The sequence below is a fragment of the Scomber scombrus genome, chromosome 1 (genome assembly GCF_963691925.1).
Source record: "Scomber scombrus chromosome 1, fScoSco1.1, whole genome shotgun sequence".
NCBI classification, from domain to species: domain Eukaryota; kingdom Metazoa; phylum Chordata; class Actinopteri; order Scombriformes; family Scombridae; genus Scomber; species Scomber scombrus.
In genome coordinates, this window is record NC_084970.1 from 17,355,838 (window position 1) to 17,377,530 (window position 21,693).

Below are 21,693 nucleotides of genomic sequence, written 5' to 3' on the forward strand. Positions count from 1 at the left end.
AGGTGATAAATATTTCAACAAACTTTAACACATAGATAATTAATGACTAAAACGGAATAATACACTAGAGTAGATCTTGAATAATCATCATAGCACTTTTGCAGTAAGGATTAAAGTAAAAAATGTTCTTATACACATTGATCCTTGTTAATATTTATTCATATTACTTGAGTCATTGTGTATTTTTACCTGCCTTATATGCAATGCCAATTGAACGAAACCTATTTATTGTGTTTCACTGAGAAGGTTTTGATAGAGCAGATGTTACAGCAATACATTATGGTAGTGTGCTGTGTGGAAGTTTGTTGTTTTCATGCTATGTAAGTAAAAAATCTGACAATGACATCAAAACAGTGAATGAAGAATGACCGAACCGCACTCATGGGAGAAACTGCTCGGTCAGCTGATGCTTTTTCCAGCTTCATTGTGCATTGCTTATCATTATGAAGTGTTCTCTATATCATCAACGTCAATCAAAATCTGTTTACAATGGTCCAATGTTCTGGAGTGACTTCTTTGGCTCCAGAAAAATGCTGACTTTCAGCTATAGAAATACTTGGGGGAGTTGCATCATGTGGGGTTGTTGGGGGGTTGTTTTAGCACCAGCAGGTCAAAATTCATCCACAAATGTAGTTGGACTGAAAATATGTACAACAAACTACAGATATAACAGAATCAAACTATTCTAAATATGTACTATGGTCTCATGTGGATAACAGCGTTGACAATGGGTAAGACTCTGGCCACAAAATGAGAGGAGAGTTTAAAGCCGAAAGCCACATTCAGGAGGTTATTTAGTTGGAAGTCACTCAGATGTCAGTACAGCTGTTGTAGCTTTGCTGTAAAAAAAAGAAAAAAAAAAGGAGTTCAGAGCGACAAGAAAGGGGAGTAGTCTTTCTGTGGAGAATATCACACTCTCTCAACTTCCATCAGCTAACACTGTGCTTTCTTTATACCAGTGAATGAGGATTTACTAGTACTGCCTTATAAGACAGTGTGTTGCCATGGAGTCAAATGCCAGCCATATGTTGGAGGCTGCCTTGGAGCAAATGGATGACATTATTGCTGGTAAGAGTTTCTGTTTCATTATCAGACCGTAGACTGCCCAGTTTCTAATTGCAGTCCTCCATAAAACCGGCCCTGCCCATGTGCTTTCACTTTGGGGGATTCACATATATATAGTACATAAAAAACATTCTGGTGGTCATTTAAGTTGTGATTGATGAATAAGTTTATAACAAGCTAGAAAAAGACAGAGTTAGTAAAGCATATGGAACCAGTATGTTTCAATAGGGGATGATTGGCTTTTCTGTGATCTCTCTTATAATTCACCAGCACTCTTCACAAGTAATCATGTTTTAAACTTTTCTTGTTTCCCCTTGTGCTTATATCTCTCACTATGCACTAATTGCATGAAGGCCATGTTACTTGTCAAATGTGTGTCTTCTATTGCATATTTTCTAGCAGAGGTGATACATTTTAGGCAGTGCTGTTTGTCACAACCTCAGGAGTGTTTTTGCACAGGGTCAGAAGACAAAGTTCTATTAATAGAGATGACAGTACAACATTAGCACACTGTGCTGAGAAAGAATGGTTTACATGACAAATGTATGCATCTGTTCATTGGTCTACATTGTGTGCTTATTGCTTTACTGTAACTTTGATTTAACTTCAGATAGCAGCCATCCAAAATACCCTCTGCTACTTAGACATGATGATTACAGTAACCTACAAATTGAACCTGTAATTTGTGGATTTCAGAAGCCACAGTACAATACTTAGCCATTTAAAGCTATTTACGTCCAGTACGCTATGGTTGCACAATAGTGCCCTCAAGAGATGATTTCAGGAACTTTTCTTATTGGAGTCACTGTTTGTAAAAAACAAACAAAACAAAACAGTAAAACAAAAAAATCATAAATCAATGAAAACAACAACAAAGTCAAATAACTAGAAACAACAACTGAAAAGCAGAAACAAAAAGAAAAATACATTTACACAATCTTTCATTAAATATTTTGTAAACACTGTTATTTTTGCCGGTATTTCACGGCGGTCAGGGTGTCAGGGCTAACATTTCCGTGGAGACACACTGTTATTTTGCAGGTATGGTGCATTTGGCACCCCTGGACTTATTGGACAGCTTAGACTCAAGAACAGCATAGATGAAATAGGTCATATCTGACTATATCAAGCTAACCGGTATGGGATAGCAGACAGACAAACACAGTTAGTTTTAGAGCATACCAGTTGTCTCTCTTTCTATCTGTCTCTCACACATGCACATAATAACTGCACATAAATGTAAGTCAGGCTACATTATAACTTTTTAGTGAATATTTTCAAATTTCCATCATTACTGGCTGAAATGATTTGTTGCAAACAGAACAAATAAAACCTTCCAACTAAACCACATTAAATATTATAGGCATAAACCTTTATATAATGAGCTACATATTTAATTACATATAATTATTGTCACTTTACATACGTTTGTATATAATTTAAGAAAGTAGAAAAATACTGTATAATTATTACAGTAACCTTTTCTGTACAAAAATGTGAAATAAATGTAATTTGTCATTATTGGCATAATACTTAGAAGAACAGTTGGGTTGTTAATTTATAGATAATGTCTGTACTTTTAAGCTTGGTATACAATTTTAAAAAACGAAAACTTCTGTAAAAAATTAGTACATTTTCCATAAAATTAAGATATATATTTTTTTTAAGTATTATTTTCAGTTCTATCTAAAATTATATATATCAGCCAGAATTTGTTCCTCTGGTATTTCTTAACAAACACACCTGTTATAAATGCAACCTCATGCCAATATTCCATCAGATTCAGGTGAAATAAATTATATAGTGTTGCAACTAAATCTTCTACCAAAGGAACATTCAATTTAGGCTTAAGATTTGTGTATTGGACCACACTACCAGACTACCAGGTGTGTATTAGCATGCTACAGCTGTTAAACAACACATACACAGAGTCCTATTTTCTATTGCCATAATGTATAAAAGTTTTTTTCCTGCATTTTTTTGAGATACCTTCACAAGCCTATACAGGTTTTTGATCTCACCAGCACAATCTCTGTCAATTATGAATTATATATCTATCATGTTTTTCTGCATGTGCAAACAAATAAGTTGACAGTTACATAGTATGATGCCCAAAAATATAAGGTGCTATTAAGTTATCTCAGTTACTTATCTTTTGTGCATATTTCCTTCTTCTAGGCAAAATTGGTGAAGGGCTGTTCAATGCCCTGATAAGGCTGGATGTTCCGGATTACCAATCCTCACAGAATACCCCAAAATTGACCCTTCCCCCACCAGTGGACCCCACACTCAAGGTTCTTCAGCTCACTGATGCCCTCAGGGCAGTGCTGGAGGGCCAGGGGAGTGAAGAAGGATGGGATTCTCTCAGAAAACAGGTCTCCATTGATACAGCACACATTATACTAAAATGGCTAAAGAGAGGTGAGGTGAGTACTGTGTCACTTACACCTTAAAAACTTCAGCACTCAGACAGGCACCATAATAACATTTCATAAAACTAAATCTGAAATATTCAAACTACATGAGAAAAAAGTTCAGTTAGAGAATTGATGCTAAAGCAAAAGTCAGTTGACTATTACGGAGACCATGGGTTTTATTAGTTATGTGATCTTGTGGTCTTTGATCCTGGTCAACAACATCTGGAGGGCTTTTTCCTGTCTGCTAAGAAGGAGCGAGCTGGATCCATTGCAAACTGCACTGGTAATGAGATCCAGAGCTCCCGTTTAAAGTACAAGCAGTCGCACCCCCTTTTCACTGTCCCACTCTCCCTTATTTCCTTCATCTTTACACTCCTGTAACTCTCCTGACTTAAATATCTGCAGCAATTGTGTGTTCCACATTCCACATTCACCAGTGTTTGCCAGTATCTTCTCCTCCTTAAAAATTGATGTTGTTAACTTTACACTCACATTCCCAATTCAGTTTCCCCCACTGCCTCCTCCTTCTCCACTTCTCTGTACCACATCTGACAAGCATGTGCTGCAGAAAGTTTCCTCTCCCCTGTGCCCCTTTAGGAAGCCCCGCAAAATTAGCTATAGACTATAAGAGGAACTTCAGACAAAAAGAGAGAACAGGCTAGAGACAGACAGAGAGAAGTACAGGAGAAGGAGAGGGAGAACAGAAAAAGGTGAGAGATCACAAGATGCAGCAAAAAACAGACAGATGTTTGTAGATAATGAAGCAGTTTAACTGTTTGAGAGAGCAAAAGTAGGAGAAAGTAAGAGGTGGAGTTAGAAAGAGGTACTGTAGGAAAAGTGAGGAGAAGAAAGAAAGGGAGTAGAGCCAGTTGGCATAGTTTAAGTTATTCAGCTCAGCTCTAAAAGTCTCCGGCTGCCCAGACTCCAAACCACACGGACCAAGGTCCTCTCTGCACTCTCTACAACAGTAACATGGAGGGTCTATGAGAGAAGGGTAGGATTCAAGGAGGTTGAGAATGTAGCACAGTTAAGATCCAGGTCTTGCTGTAGATTTTAGTCTGTGTTCATGCTGCTTGGCACTTTGTAGAACCAGCTTCTGTTAGTATCTAACGTCAAGAATCAGATCAACTGTACAATGGGCCTGCAGAATGGAGTATGATATTGATTTCTACAAACATTTTGCTTGGCTTAAAAAGGTAAGACAGTCTCCACTTGCATGTCTACTCTTGATACCTTCATGCACTAGAATTGCACAAAAGGTCATGGTTGTTTGTTTTCCTCCTGCAGTGTTGTTGCTTTACAACATAGCTGTGGTTGACATGGTAGATAATTTGGGAGGAGCATATGCTTTGTGAGTTGAAGAGGTGTGTTGCAGATTATGCAGCAAAGATCAACAAGCTACTAGTGGGCTGTTAGTGAGCAGCTACCTGAACCATGGGTATTTCAGCTTTAAGTTGCATTTCTTATTTTAGGGTAGATGTGAAGAAAAAAGTCACATCTTAATGACTAATTTTACTGTTCGACTGAAAAGACCGACATGAGCCTAGCAGAAGTGTAAGTAACTAACTATTCAAACTACTAACATATGTTGTATTGAAGCTGAAATTACCTATTTTGACAGATAAGGCGATACAGTGTTTGTTTTTGTTGCTCATGTTTTTAATCTAACCTATGCATCAAATGAGATAATATGTGGGTGAATTGTCAAATGCACAAGTCTGCCAAACTGGTCATTAGGTTTAAGTATTTTAGGGGAAAGATAAATGCGTGTCAGCTGAGCTCTTTCCCTGCCAATTGAACCTATAGGGAGCCTTTGAACATCACATACCATCACGCTGCCATTAAGGAGATATTAGTCCTGACTGCATCCACTAGGTTATAATTCTTACTGACTGTTAGAGCCATAGAAAAAGCCTTTTTACACATATGCCTATCAATCATTGTGAACTACAACAGTGCCACTAGTTTGCTCATATGAGCCTCAAATCTATGATATACAGTATGGAGGATATATGAGCTATCATATGATAAATCATTGTGACAGTGGTGCACAATACAGAAGGCGTTGTACAAGAAAGACTGATATGAAATATGAACAGATAAGTAAATACACAGTGGCCAGAAAAAAGTACTAGTATAATGCAATATAATAGCCACTTTTTTATAGACTCAACTCTGTGGTACTTTTTGAGGATGTATTCTTTAGGGGTGTTGTCTTTGACGACATTATAATAAATGCTGTTTCTAATATTTTGCCATTACACTTAATTTACATATATAAGAGACACCTATTACAGTGTCAACAACAATTAGAGAATTTGGGCTGAATTACATATATTGGAATATATATATTCGCATTTTTATGGTATCTCTGTTTAACTGTGGAAGCTTGGTTTAAATGATGTTGCTTAGACATAAGTCTCACTGGATTTTATTGAAACTGTCGGAACTGTTAGTGACAGTTTTTGGTGAATAATTTGTCAAGAATTTTGGAAGTAAAAGGCATTTTGGATATATTATATGTCTAACTATGAGGAGGAGATGGGCCTAGGTTTAATTTGTTTTTTCATTTGGCTGAAAAATAACTTGCTTGAATTAATTATGCAAACAACAAGAACTAAGGGAGCTGTTCACAATTTAAAGTGAGCCAGGATCTATTAGTGCCAAATTCTAAATTAAGAAGAATATCAAGGGTACTGGAGGAGGGACTCGTGGGAGATAAACATCCACAGATCATTAAAAGTTAAGTATAAGATTATCTGAATTAACACTTGAATTATGCAATTACTGTACATTTAAATATAACAGTGTTAAAAAAAAAACACGACTTCTGTGTTTTTAAGAACTGAAGCAAAATGTCTATTAAAGGCTTAATGGTATTTTTAAAATTATTGCAAACCACTTGTGTTTGCTGGCTCAGTATGATGGATACTGGGCTACATAATGTTTCCATGATTGTGGTTGAAAGCCTGGATTTCTGAGAAATTTGAGCTCATTTGGTTGCTATTCTACTTCCCTTGCACACTGATCCCTCTGAAATATCCCTTAGTAGACACGCAGCCCTGAGCTAAGCTAAGACTTCATCAACATGTGTGTGTGTGTGTGTGTGTGTGTGTGTGTGTGTGTGTGTGTGTGTGTGTGTGTGTGTGTGTGTGTGAGAGTGAGAGAGAGTGAGAGAGAGAGAGAGAGAGGAAAGAGAGAGAGAGAGAGAGAGAGAGAGAGAGAGAGAGAGAGAGAGAGAGAGAGAGAGGCTGCAACCTCATTAAGGAAAAACAGCTTTGACACACTGAGCAACTGTTCAGTATTACAATGTATTAAGTGAACTTAATAGCTGAGTTTTATTCTAAAGGGTAACCTGCATTCATCTGGCAACAGTGAGTCCTACCAGGAGCGATTATCACGTCTGGAAGGAGACAAAGAGTCACTAATTCTGCAGGTGAGATTAGTCACTCCTTTAGATATACTCTGCATATTGTTTAATACAAAACAATATTATCTCTGCCTGTCTCTTTTTTTACACATTCAATCTTAAGCATACCTTCATATTAATTTACAGTATAAAAGTGAATCGGTTGCATTGGATATGAGCCTGCTCAAATCAAAGAGGTGATATGACACCAAACTGTCAGTGGGAACTGATTCTAAACAGTGCCCATGTCACATAACAGTGTTAGAGAGGAGAGCCAAGGAAGACAAGGTTAAAGGGCAAAGGTAGATGAGAGTATTATGTTGTAAATGTTGCGTAATCACTGTGCCAGTGGATGGGTGAAGCAGCGGTACTAAAGCTGGGCTTGGTGATGTTACAACATTCAAATGTAGGTGTGTGTAGCTCCCCGGACTGCTGAGCACATGCTTATCTCAGGCAGGTTTAGACTAGCACCACCATGAGCTGTAGCACGTAGGTGTGTATGAGAGCAGGTGCCCTGTTTGTTTCTTCAGGTCTCACATAAAACATTCTTTTGAAAAATCCTCTCCTTTAGCTGATATTCAATAATGTATATTGTGAGTTCTGTAGTAGGCTCTAACACAGAACATTTTATGTTAGGCTTAGGCTGCAAATACAGAACTAAATTATGATTACACAGTTTTGGTGTATAAAAATGAATCTAATTTCCCACTATCTTTCTGTCCATACACACAAACACACACAGGTGAGTGTGCTGACAGACCAGGTGGAAGCTCAGGGGGTGAAAATCAGCGATCTAGAGAGTTCTCTGGTGGAACATCAACACAAACTCAACTCCACAGAGGAGATGCTGCAGCAGGTACACAGCTTTGCAGACCTCGGATCACACTGACTTTTGAATGCTTGATTATTAGACCAAAATTAGGAGACTATGACTTTTACCAGGAATCATCCAGGGTTTTTTTTATATCGATCTTATTCTTCCATTTAATGAGATGTGACAGGGCCAGACTGTCCATCTATCTTTTAAATATGACTCTTCTGCAAATTCAATCTCAGTTCATAAGCTGTAGAATGTAACTCCGGATGAGTTCCTGCTTCCTGGGAAGAAATTCCTTGCTAAGATTCCAGTGTATCAGGCTGCACATTACCTTGACAACCAAAATATTTAGGATGCTCAGACTCATTCCAGGACAATGTCTCAGAGTGTATGCCTGGTTTATAAAGGGCTAAACTGGTCTGTCTGGGCAGGTGATTACAGCGCCATTAGCCACACCCCCAACCTGCAACCACCAAAACTGAGTCCTTGCATGCTCTCTCCCACCCCCCCCCCCCCCCCCCCCCCCCCCTCTCTCTCATCTCACACACACACACACACACACACACACACACACACACACACACACACACACACACACACACAGAGGGAGTGATAGAGAACAACAGAGGAGGGACTGACTAATGAGGAAGGGAGGGCAGCTAAAAAAAAAAAAGGTGGAGAGATGGGAGGGAGAAAAAAATAGGGGTGGTGCTCTTTAAGAGTTAGAAGTATGTCCGCAACTTTCAGTTTGCTTAAACTTCAAATAGAGAGCTGAGACTTTGCTAAATCCCGAAAATTCCACTGAATGGAATGGATGTATGAAACTTATAACTGCTGAAACCGAAAGATACTGGAAACCGTTGCGTCTATGGGGGAAATACTCTTACCTTTACTCTGCTGCAAGCAGACACTAGAGTAGGATAAGCCAGGTAATACACAGAATAAATGTATCTCTTGTAAAATTCCTATTCAAAGTAGACAGTTTCAACTTATTCTAGGTATGTGTCTTTTAGCAATCTGATGCACTGTAATGCTCAGTATTTAAATCTAAGTGCAGTGCTGTATTTGTGCAGTGTACCAAAGGGCAGCCAGGACTTGCTTCTTGGAGACGTGGTCATTATGAGGCTTTGGACCTGAGCCGTAAATCTCTTCCTGGTGACAAAGCTCTAATATTTTCCATGTGCACTTGAGAAGAAGCCCAGATATTTTCCAAAGCCGGAGTTTTAAATGGATGTATCTATATGTACTCTGTGCCTGCTTCAGATGCTAATTTGTTTTACTTTAAGCAATTTAGCACCTGCTTGACATGAACTAAATTAGTAATACATCTGCCTGCATATTCTTAACTCTTAAGGCTGGCAGCAATTCTTTATATATGAGATAGTCACAGAACGGTGGTACAGTAGGTCTGTAGTCACTCGCAGCACCAGGTTTGATTGGCAGCAGTTCACACTGACAGGATCATACACCTGTTACAGTTATTTTAATGTTCTTTCTAAAAATGTTTGCATGCTTTTGGTCCCACTCTCTCTCCCTTACTCTCCCTCTCTTTCTCTCCCCCTCTGCTGTGTACTTTGAGTGAGCTGTGAAATAGGCATTATAAATAGTGGTCATGGGTTGTGTATATTTAGCCACTCAAACAGCGTTTGAAACCAGTGGGTTTGTCTGAGGGGACTGTTATTACAGAACACGTAGCTTGCTGTGCCTCATACTTAAAGCTGCATTTGTTCAGTAAGTGTTGACTGTTGTGTATCATTGAATGGATTATGTACTCATGTATGTTTGTATCCACATGTACGCCTGCTCGTGGTGCCTCATGCTCTTCCTGTACGTTGTTGATGACAGGAGCTCCTGCATAGGACGTCACTGGAGAACCAGAAGCTGAGTCTTATGGGGGAGGTGTCCTACCTGAAACTAAAGCTGGCAGACATGGAGGGAAAACAGAGCCATGGGGCTGAAAGACACCACAAAGCAGAGGTAGGGCTTCTTACAGAGCCAAGTATGACAATCCCTCATGGTCAGAAAGGTTATTGTCAATCATTACAATAATTATTTAATATGAATAATGTATGGGCAAGTAAGACTGTAGTTTGCCAGCATTTATTCAAAATAATCCATCAAAACAAAGTTGTCTTGTTGAGTAACTTTTAATTAATTTTCAGTATAGTTTTTTAAAGTTGAAGCTATCCATCTTTTCACTCTGTATATAATTGAATTTTGTTATTATATATTTGTTTTGTACATTTGTGAAGGACTTTATCTTTTTTTTAATTGAGCAATGTTTTTAAGGAGGAATTAGTTTCGCTCGAATGCTCAGGAACACATCTGATTTTCTTCACTCTGTGGAAATTTGAACCTAACCCTGCCAGGAACTAAGAGGGTACACACAAAAAACTGTCTTGTGTTCTGATGGTTCTAACCTTTAAGTCAGCTGCTGATTTTATGCAAGTCCATAAACACTTTTTGGATGGATGGAGAGGAACATTCACCAAAACCCTAGCTGTGTTGTTACTGGGTAAAATCTACAGGAAAATGAGGTCTCTAGGGGTTTAAATGTTTTGTCATTTCAAAATGAATCATGTATTTGCTTAAGATTGATGTGTTAGGTTACTAGCAGACATCCTGGCCATTCAGTGACCATATGAATTGAAGAAAGGGAAAGTTTCTATGCAGCACTATTACCAGACAGGATACTGTAATGGATGTAGTTACTGTCAAAACACGGCTGGTCAAAGAGTCTTTGTGTCCTCAGGTTAAAAGAGTTCAGGCATAGCAGAGCTAGCATGATGGATGGCTGGCCAAATGTGAGTGTGTGTAGGCTTCAGCCCAGAGAATTTTGTTCTTGGACTGGCAAAGATTGACTAGGCCATTCTGAAAATGGGCCCTCTTACTAACTGAAGGCATAAGCCCCACAACATTTGACATTTATATGAAAAAAGAAGATTTATTTGAATATTTTTTACTATCTCTGGGTTTTTTTTAACTGTATTTCTAGGCAGAAATAAAGGGTGCAGGTTTGTTATAGTAAACGGCATAGTTTAAACAATTCAGTTTTGCTTTCATCACATGCACAAACCCCACTTTCCCTACAACAGCTGTTTGGACTTAAGAAGAATAGGGAAAATCTACTTTGAACACTTTACGGGCCTCCCACGTGCTGCCCCTACTGCACAAACATGAACACACACACACACACACACACACACACACACACACACACACACACACACACACACACACACACACACACACACACACACACACACACACACACACACACACAACATGTTAAAGCTTCCTTGCCATGGAGCCAGTAAGCTCATAGTTAATTTTAGCCATGGAGGCACTCGATATCATCTGTCATATCCGCTGTACCGGTCCCCAAGTGAGACTTCCTCTGTCCACAGTCCTAGCATAACTCTGCTGCTGTTTACAGTCTTTCTGCAGGGACATGGGCACAGATCAGCTCTAAACATGCAAAACTTATTTATCCCTCTTGCAATTCATCATCTCAAGCTACCTATTTGATAAATTGAACATATATGAATCTAGGATTTCAGAAAAAGTACAATGTTAATCCAGTTATGGTCAAAGGAAGAGGGTAGATCAGGTTCATGAACAAATAAAAAACAATGTGTGTCTGCCTAGATCAGATGAGGCTTTAACTGGCTCAGTGTTTTTGTGTATGGACACCAGACAAGGACGCACGCACGCACGCACACGCGTGCGTGCGTGCGCACACACACACACACACACACACACACACTGACGTATACTTCCAGTATTTCCTCTTCATTCTCTAAACGTTTCTCTCAATTTTCTTTCTCCCCCACTGCATCTGTCAGAGTGTAGTGAATTTCATAAGTGAGCTGCAGGAGCAGATGTGTAGGTTTCAGAAAGAGATCAATAGCAAGATCCAGGAGAAAAAGGCCTCGGAGATCCAAGCTGACAGCGGCTCTCCAGTGGCATGTCCCACTGGCTCCACTGAGGGCCAGGGCTCAAATCCTGGCCCCTCATGTGACAGAGCTACAGGGGTGACACACAAACTAGAGGAGGCTCCAGAAGGGCCTGATGGGAACACACACAGCCTGGGAGAGAGTAGCTCAGATGCAGAGCACCAGTGCCACTGTGGAGGAGAAAATGTAGGCACAGCCTGTTGCATGACTTATGTCCTTGTGTACAGCATGGGTTGACTCACTTGAGTGTGTGCAATCCTTAGGCTGAGATGCAAATTAAACATGCACTCCCCAAACACCCTCAGCAGGGCTCCATGTCCATTAACTGTATCAAACTTTTCAATGAGTGTCAAAACTAATTGATACATTTTTCATTTACTGATTTCATTGAGTGTGTTATGAAAGAACAGATTTACTAACATCACCGTTTAATGTAGCTGTTAGAGTGAAATTGTATTCATTTAAAGCTTACAACTGACATTAATTGGGCACATTTTATCACACACTCTGTTGTAGGGTTTGCTGAAGGAGCTCAGGATTCTCAAGGACAATGTGGAACACCTGGAGGATCAGAAGTTACAGTATGAAAAGAAACTTAAAGCAACAAAGGTAAAATCATGTTTTTTCATGGTGTCTAGACTTTGCAACACAGCATCAGTGCCCAAATTCCACTGCTAACTGTCTACTCAACTTTCCTAAATGCTGTCCAATCCAATGTTCCAGCCAGTTAAGTGAGTCATTCTGTTTTTGAACACACATTCTCATTCGTGGACACCTATGTTTTCTTCAGAAGGTCAAGAACTATTTTAAATGTGCCATAGAAACGGACTTAATAATGGCTTAGACCTTTTTTAATGTTTAGTTTTATACTTTTGCATGATACCAGTGCATTGACTTCTGAGGCTAGCTTGAGTTCTTTACTTGCACTGACCTTTTGTCCTCTTTTACGACAGAATCACTTTCTTTCCTATTTCATCATCTGTCTCTCTGCCTATGTTGCTGTCTTTCCCATCATGCACAATAGCTGTCTGTGTCCGTGCATTAGATACGTTTCATGGGGCTGCTACTCTTCTACCTGCCCACACAAACAGTACATTAATTTTAAAAGACACATCTGCTACTTCATTTTTAATTCCATTTGTTCATAACAAACTAATCCCTGAACGTGTTGCCTGGTCAACTTTCAGTCTCAACTTGGTTGCCATTAAGGTCACACAGCAAGAAACCTCTTAAGATGTCAGAATTATTCACATACTGCAATCATTTCTGGTAGTTTCCAAAATAAGTCTGCTGTCCCTCATTACATTAGTTGGAAGTTCATTAAATATCTTATTGGTAGTCTCCAACAACAAGATGTTTATCAAAAATTACAAACTGAACAAATGCTACGTTTCATTATGAGATTGTTAGACAAATATCTTTAGAATCCAGCCAAATCTTAAAAATCTTAATGCACACTTGAATAACTGGCTTTTGATGTTGACATGGAAGATATTCAGCTACATAAAAATGTTTTGTGTGTGTGATCAACTCTTACTTTTTCTCCTACATTTTCAAACAAACCAGTGAAAAGAAATTAATTTAGTTAAGGTGAACATCGGTGTGATGTGGGATATGAGACATGAAGTGTAATTTGCTGCTTTCTTCTATACAGCATGCAGCGCACTGGCAAATAAACCAGTCTGAAGTTAACTTTATAGCTTCAAAACACACTGTAAACATCACACAGTGTTTAGTCTGCTAAAAGTTAGAGAGGAAAAAAATCATGTGCTTTGCTGTGGGAGTTTTATATATATGGTCTTTGAAATTTACAGGTAATTGTGGAAAAGTCATAATCATTATCTGACAAACATGCTTCAAGAGAAGGCATGTGCTATCATTATTCCTTGCAGCTAAAAAGCATGTACACATGTTGTCTTTGTGGCTATGAAAGAGCTGATATCTGTGCATGTTTAAACAGATATGTGTAGGTGCAATGATTCATGCAGAACTGCTTGTTCTTTATAAGTTAAAGATTCCTCATTGTGTGGCACCCACAGGCAGAGATCAGCAGCCTTCAGCAGCTTCTGCTCAGTAAGAATGCTGAGATTGAGAGCTTGCACACTCAGCTGCTGGCCAGGCCCTCTCTTTCCACCGAGAGCTCAGAGAGAGGTAAGCAAAGTATCCGGCTTCAAACCCTCGACCAAGCTACCAACAGACTCTCACTCTGACAGAGTTGCCCAGCCTGATTGGTGACACAGTAAATGACTCCCTTTTGCATTCATCAACTTGCAGTAACTGCTGTGGGAAAACTCTGTCTTGACCCTTAATAAACTGTCTCATCACGGGTCTCTCTCTACCTTCTCTCTCAGAGGAGATGTACAGGAAGAGGCTAAACACCAAATGTAAGCCTTAACAGTACTTAATGAAAACCATTTTAACCCCATCGGCCATGTCAACTTTGATCTTTCATTTATTTCCTTTCTCCCAAAATGTCCCCTTCTTTTATTATCTTTTTGACTTCTTCTGCTCCGAAGAGCTGCTTTGACAATCACCAACTGGTTTTCAGAATTACTTGATGCACTATCACTCCTCTCTTTGGCTTCTGTGTTGTCTTCATGGATTCCTGAAGTCATAATGTCTTGTGTTTCATAATTTCATAGATAAACCCATCTGGGGTGCTTAGTATACTCACTGTCACTCACCAGCAATGCTCCCTGTATGCTTGCAAGTGTTACAAAGAAAGTGACTATGGGCTGTGTGCCCAAATATGAGAAAGCTGACATGACTAAAGTTATGATTGGTGGATACAAAAAGGTTTGGGTGAATCTAAAAATAAATGGTTTAGATGGCACTCAAGTGAGGATTAAATCTACATCATGCGAGCATGTGTTTTCTCCCTTCCTTCCTTTCTACATAACCCATGCACCACTGTATCTATACAAAATGGTTTATATGACATGTGTGCCAATACAAAATAATAATTTATATGACATAAGCTGCCCATACATATTAATAATCAGAGGGGCGGGTTGTCTTTATAGACCAGGAGCTGCAGAGGCTTAGGACTGGAATGAAATCGCTGGTAGCTGCCAATGATGAAAAGGTAAGTTATCCTTTTTCTCTCTGGTCAACACAGCTGTATGTGATTATACAGCATGGGGCAACATGTGTTTTGTCATCAGTTTACTACAATGTGAAGTGTCTTACAGGCTTGAATATAGCAGCGCCACAATCACTGCTGTTTGGAAGGTTAGAAGGTAACTGTTTTTAGATGTTGTCATTTCCCAGAGGCACCACCCTCCAACCATTTATAGTACAGAGGAGCCTTTTGTATTCTCTCTCCCAGAGAATTTTGGACTTTAAAGACTTACAGACATGGGTCTACATGTGGCATACTAGTGAAGACACACACGTACACACACCCCAAGGCGAGCCATTTCAGGCAAAGCCACACTTAAGTAGTCCTCGATCTGCCAAGTGTAATTTTGGAGTGAGCTGCTAAAGAGAACCATGGCAAAACCAGGCATGGGCACCACTTCAAAAAACACACATAACATGCAGCTGGTCACCACAGCTAAGATTCTGGGCCAGGCCTGTGTTAATCCTCTCCCTGGCCACTACTTTGATGTAAAGGCCATATGGTGAAAGAGGGACATTTATGTGGCATTTCGGTCAGTAGTAGAGAAAAGCAGATAGTCCATACGTGTGTCTCCTAACCTTAGATAAACATCTTAATTGGGTTTGGTTGACCTTGAACTCTCCCTTCTCTTCTTTTCTGCAGGACCGGCGTATAGAGGAGCTCACTCTGCTCCTGAATCAGTGCAAGCAATTTAGAGAGGTCAATCACATCACAAGGCAAGGTAATCAGCTTATTCACTCTTTTATCCTTTCCTGCTATTTTTTTGTATTTTTTTAGCCATGTTTGAGCTAAATGAAAGCCACCATACTTTTTCTTAACAGTAACATTTGCCACTGGTTGAGTTGTGGACAAAACTGATTTTTCCCTTTGTTACTGTAGCTCCACCTGCTGTTCGTTCATTGTCAAATGGTAGGACTCCTTCAAGCAGCAGTGAGGAAGAAGAACAGATGCTGATGAAGAATGCTGACTCTGCCAGTGCAAAGTCTGAGGATGTAAAGTCTGAAGTGGGTGCAAACAATTTAAACAGATACCTATTGTTCAATTGCTGAATGAACATGATATTAATTTCCCTTTATCTATGTTTTCTAACCATTTTCCAGGTGTCCACAAACAGTTCTTCCTCCCAGCAAGCATCTATTTCATCAGGCCAGAAGGACAGTGATTGCAGGTAATGAAGCTTTTTTTTCTGTCAATGGACCTTTTCAGTATATTGTAATTGGATTTCACTGGGATAATTGTGTTTTCTGTTCTCAGAACAGAAGCGCAGACTTTATCAAGTAGCTTGAATGACTTAACAAATGGACCATCACAAAAGGTATTTTTACTGCTGTAGTGTATCATATTCATAAAAATGTCATTCAGCTCTTACTGAATATAGCAAACTCTGGATGCTTCTCTCAATTGTTCTACAATATATCCATCTATTGTGACTGATGGATGACAGGATTTAGAATATGATTACAGCTGATTGTTGTTAATTTACCATCCCTATACTATAAATAATAAAATACTTTTTATTTTTATCTGTGTGGGGTTTATCCAGAGTGACACAAGAAGTCAGACGCTGCCTGTGAATTCCTCTCTGACAGAGGAGAATGTGATCGGAGACAGTGGCAGTGAAATCCAGAGTGAAAGGTCTCCAGATGGGAGTGAAGATGGAGACTCCAGCCAAAGTAAATCCAGAGATATTAACTCAGCCTATATATGGTGTTATTTATGATGTAATGAATAGCGTGTAGTACAAATACTGATATAGGATTAGACTTCCTTTACTGTGGAATAGTCCTTGGCCTGGTAATTTCCATGAGCAGGCAGTGCTCATATTTGAAACAAACCACTCTCCTTTGACCAGAAAACCACTGCACCTTTGATCACAAGTAATTGCAGAGGCTCCTGACAGAGCAGAGGGATCACAGGATAGACTTTCTCACCAGACACACCCTGTCTCTTCCTCTGATTGACCACATTCATCCCAGCTCCACCCTACCTCAACTTCACTGGCTAGTTTTAACTTGAGCTCCACCCTGAGTTCTTCTGCAGCTACGATCTGCTGTAAAGTAGAGATTGCCTGTGCAGCCTATATCATAATATCACCTAGTTAATTTTAGTTTAGCATATCTTTTACTTTTCATGGCGCATTAACTGATGAATTGTTTGCTGAAGTCAATGGTCTATAACCTGTGCTTCCTCTCCTGAATAGAGCTCTGTCAAAAGTCAGTCCACCACTCATGCAACACTTAGCTCTTAATGTTTTCTTTGGTACAGGCTTTTTACTCAGTCATCAAGATTTTGCCTTCAGCAGCTTAACTACTACGAAAAAAGATATATTTAGACAGTCTTTTCTAAGATACAATTATTGAAATTGTTAGGTAATTTTACATCATTAATATGCACTGGGTCAAACTAGGCTTTGCGGTCATAGCAAGGCAACACCAAATGTTGGGTTTAGACGCTGTCTCCCCTTGAGATAGTGGTAAACAGGGAGTCTGCTCCTTTTGGGGAAAACAGGAGGAATTCTGATAGTGTTGCTATAGCAGCCAAGATCAGATATGTCTTTGACTGTTTTCCCTGAATGGGGTAAAGGTAACTGGAGTCAGAGGTTTGATAAAGTGTTGGATGTAGGACAAAGGTCCTGAGTGAGATCTAAGCAATGTTTTGTCTATAGAACAGTAGACTAAATTCTGTATATTGTAGATGTGTTGGATCTGCCCATATTTGGGCATGGCTCAACCTGTGGCATTATCTGTGTGGCTTAAAGTCTATCCCCGGAGGAGAGAAACTTCAGAATTGAAGGGAGCATCAGAACATAACGTGTACTGATCATTCATTCATTTCTCCTTGATCAAGTAAATAAACCTTTTCAACGCAAGACATCCTGGACTCCTGTCTACTCTTTCCATTGACGTATGGGCTGCATAATTAAAATCACTAACAGAAATGTTGTGCTTGGCAAAGTTATAGTGGGGCTTTGTCTGCTGTAATTACTGTGATACAAGTAAACTTCAATTATTAGAAGTAATCAAATGCGTCTATACAATATTACATAATACAACCCTCTACAGTACAGTGATACAATTTCAATTGTATTTGTACTTTGTATTTTACTGACTGTGGTTTTTGTAACCTCTTTCAGGAAAGTTGGAGAAAGTTGACGACAGCACTTCAAGCGATAATTCTCCTGTTCATTCTGGGGCAAATACACAGCCTGGCCAGAGAGCTGTGGGCTCACCAGAATACATGAAGAATAATCGCAGCTTAAAGAGACTCTGGGGAAAGTGAGTGAGGGAAAATATCCTACCTTAAAACATTAACATTAAATTAACACAGATGATTAACCAAAGTAAGCCAAAGAATAAATAGACCTCACTTAATTGACACTATTGAATAATATATAATATGGTGTATATATAACAAAGGTATAGGTTATTGTGTGTAAATGACATGGTTTATGTGAAGTAAGAGAAAAAATTAGACATTACATATTTTTCATTTATGAAAAATACATACATATATAACTTTCCTTTTGCCACTATATTTGCCAAGCATAAAAAAACACTTAATTTTAAACTATTGCAAAACTGTACGAATTGTAATAAATCACCATTTGTGTTTCAGTAACAAAATATTCATTATCACAAATAATTCACAATATTTTACATGATCTCCATTATCTTTTGTGTTACTATTTATTTTTATTCGTCACTGAGTGAGTTTATACTGAATGTGCCAAATCTGATTATTTAACTCAAGAGAATGAAAGTAGCTCTGAGCATCTTTATCCACAGAGTTTGATCTTGTCCATTCAGACTTCGAAGAACCCAGTCTGGTGGGCTCCAGGCAGCAGATCCAGACGCTGGTCAGTTTAGAAGAGGGGGGCTGCGTGCAACAGCAGGACCCAGACTGACCCGTACCCCTGAATCTTACGACCCTGCACGGTAAGAGTCAGTGTACCTCTACATAACTACCTGTAATACTCACTCGCACTAAAATGGTTTTGTTTCATTATTTATTTGTTGCTTCAAAACTATCTGATTTGGTTCTCTCCCATTATCTGCACGCCCACCATTTCCTAAATGGACAAAATTAGAAGACTCTCTAGGGCTTCTCTTAGAAATAGAAATTTAGTTTTTAATGTATTGTATATATATGCTATATTTTACTGTCAATATTCTTTAAAAAAAAGTTGTTGTTTTTTAGATACTTATAATTAATTAATTAATTTGCTGATTTGTGCCCTTTTCTGTCAGAGATATGAATATTCCATTCAGCCAGTGGACCAAGGAGCAAGTGTGTGGCTGGCTAGAAGACTATGGACTGGGCCAGTATGTCAATCTCACTAGACAGTGGGTTGAAAATGGGCAGACCCTGCTGTCTGCCACACCTCAGGACTTTGAGAAGGTCAAAGAAAGTTTAAAGTTTAAAGTTTTTCCATTTTACACTAAACACTGCTAAAATATCTTTATGTTAAAACTCAGTGATTATGCATTAATTACTGATATATTTTTCCTTTATATCCACAGGAGATGGGTATGAAGAACCCTCTACACAGGAAGAAGCTGCAGCTGGCTCTGAGGGCATTCACCACTAAAGTTATAGAGAAGTCGGCAGAGCTGGACTACATCTGGGTCACCCGTAAGGCTTTCTACATGGAACATATTGAACTTTGCATGTCGTGCTGTATCATTTCAATCATATTATTAGTACTACTATTAGTAGAGAGTGGCACCTCTCAGGTCACAAACCAAACAAGGAAAGCAATGTGTATGATGTTAATATATTTGACAAAAATGCAAATGTAGTCAGCATTCAAAACAAGGAATGAACTGTAATTTAAATGAACTAGAGTTAGAATAAACATATTTTGGCAACTGACTGATGAAGCTTTTATGAGCACTAAAAGTTCTGTGAGTAGTGATGTGAATTAACTTCAGATTTTTACCCATGTAGGCTGGTTGGATGATATTGGTTTGCCGCAGTATAAGGACCACTTCCACGAGGCCCGTGTAGATGGTCGGATGATACAGTACCTCACAGTGGTAAGACTTAATCCTGCATACTGTGACGTTTTCTATTACAACGGATGCCTGCAAAACACATTTGTTTACATTTCAAATTTGATTTGAAAAACACATGTACCAATAATATACCAATAATTCACATAATAATATAAATGTATGTACTTGCATATTTGCATAAAGCTTACTGATGTTCTTTTTTAATTCCTCAGAATGACCTCTTAACTCTAAAGGTGACCAGCCAGCTTCATCATCTCAGTATTAAATGCGCCATCCATGTCCTTCATGCCAACAAGTTTAACCCTAACTGCCTTCGACGCAGGCCTGGAGAAGAGGTAGGCCAAGATAAAAGGAAGTGGATGTTAGTTTAAAGGACAGATGTGTGTAGATTAGAGATGCCAACACTCAGAACTGATAGAAGCATGTAATTCATTCAAACAGGGGGGCATTGTACTAGCATAATGCTCTTAGACGATGAACAGAGGTTGTTACAACAGTTGCCCACAAGATGGCAACAAATAGACAATTCCTCCCAATACAAAGACTTTTTCCTTGATACAATTGCTTTCAAACATGTACTGTGTAGCTAGTGTAATTAGAAGTGGAGTTGCTCAGCTATGAGTGAGATGGAGGGGGATTGAATGCCAATAAGTATTTCTATTTTTTTATATTCTTCAGAAACAGCCCTCTCCTTCAGAGGTGGTGCAGTGGTCTAACCATCGTGTAATGGAGTGGCTTCGAGCAGTTGATCTTGCTGAATATGCTCCTAATCTACGAGGCAGCGGTGTTCATGGTGGGCTGATTGTGAGTAAACTAAGCTTTTCTGGAAGATTAACAAGTAATTACAAATCATTATATGCATACAATACATGCCTGGAGACCTACATTTGTTTCCAATATGCTCTTTCACAGATCCTGGAGCCTCGCTTCAGCTCAGAGACTTTGGCCTTGCTGTTAAATATTCCTCCACAGAAGACTTTGCTCCGCCGTCACCTCGCAACAGCCTTCTCTGCCCTTGTGGGGGCGCAGGCCACTAGGGAGAAGCGAGAATATGGCAATGCCACAGGCCATGTTCCCCTCACTACTACAGCTAAAGTGAAGGTAATAACACAATATGAGAATCACAATGTTCTGTGGTTGTTGCAGAATAAAATCATAATGATCTATTCTTTGGTTTGACTTTTTTGTGTTTTCAGCCAAAGAAGCTGGGCTTCACACAATTCAGTCATCTCAGAAAGAGGAAACCTGATGAATCTGCAGACTATATCTGCCCAATAGACAGTGGAGCTCTGACAGTGAATGGGGTCTCACGCTTGCACTCTGGAGCGCTCAGGGGCCTTAGCCCCAACTTGGACAGACATGCTGAGAATCAAGAGCAAGTGGAGATAAAAGCCCAGGCTAATGGCCACAAAGAATAAAAAAACTGTTCTGAACTCCACCTTATTCAACAAACTCCCCTCTCTCTCCCCAAGTGACTTCATGAATCGTCCATATCATGTCCTCGGCAGATGATGTTAATTATTGTTAATGTATTTTTGAACCACATATTGCTTAAACAGTATTCTCTAAAATGGTAATGGTTACATTGTGTGAAATGATATGTGAAGGCTGCTCTCTGCATTCCTTATACGGTTGTATTCAATCTATCAATCAATCAATCTTTATTTGTATAGCGCCAAATCACAACAAAGTTATCTCAAGGCACTTTACACATAGAGCAGGTTCTAAACCGAACTCTTCAGGATTTAATTTTAAAGAGACCCAACATTCCCACATGAGCAAGCACTTAGCGACAATGGCAAGAAAAAACTCCCTTTTAACAGAAAGAAACCTCAGGCAGAACCAGGCTCAAAGTGGGCGGCCATCTGCCTCGACCGGTTGGGGTAGAGGGGA

The 21,693-nt window shown here is 39.2% G+C and overlaps 1 protein-coding gene across 1 annotated transcript; it reads left to right on the top strand.

Annotated features, from left to right (window-relative positions):
• The first annotated feature begins 1,004 nt into the window (after window positions 1-1,004).
• ppfibp2a (PPFIA binding protein 2a) lies at window positions 1,005-21,218 on the top strand. Its single transcript, XM_062428178.1, has 23 exons — window positions 1,005-1,068; window positions 3,244-3,491; window positions 6,832-6,918; window positions 7,634-7,747; window positions 9,554-9,685; window positions 11,554-11,850; window positions 12,181-12,273; window positions 13,704-13,815; window positions 14,688-14,749; window positions 15,428-15,506; window positions 15,665-15,789; window positions 15,886-15,953; window positions 16,040-16,100; window positions 16,329-16,458; window positions 17,919-18,060; window positions 18,592-18,720; window positions 19,033-19,183; window positions 19,306-19,417; window positions 19,733-19,821; window positions 20,013-20,135; window positions 20,479-20,604; window positions 20,713-20,901; window positions 20,997-21,218. Exons 1-23 carry the CDS (start codon window positions 1,005-1,007, stop codon window positions 21,216-21,218), a joined length of 2,955 nt encoding a protein of 984 aa, XP_062284162.1.
• Window positions 21,219-21,693: the final 475 nt, after the last annotated feature.

Bases quoted from the DNA above. Each gene is read 5' to 3' on its own strand.
- ppfibp2a (XM_062428178.1), top strand. From the start codon at position 1,005: ATGGAGTCAAATGCCAGCCATATGTTGGAGGCTGCCTTGGAGCAAATG. The intron at 6,919-7,633 runs GTGAGATTAGTC...AAACACACACAG, and splicing joins AAGAGTCACTAATTCTGCAG to GTGAGTGTGCTGACAGACCA. The intron at 16,101-16,328 runs GTATTTTTACTG...GGGTTTATCCAG, and splicing joins CAAATGGACCATCACAAAAG to AGTGACACAAGAAGTCAGAC.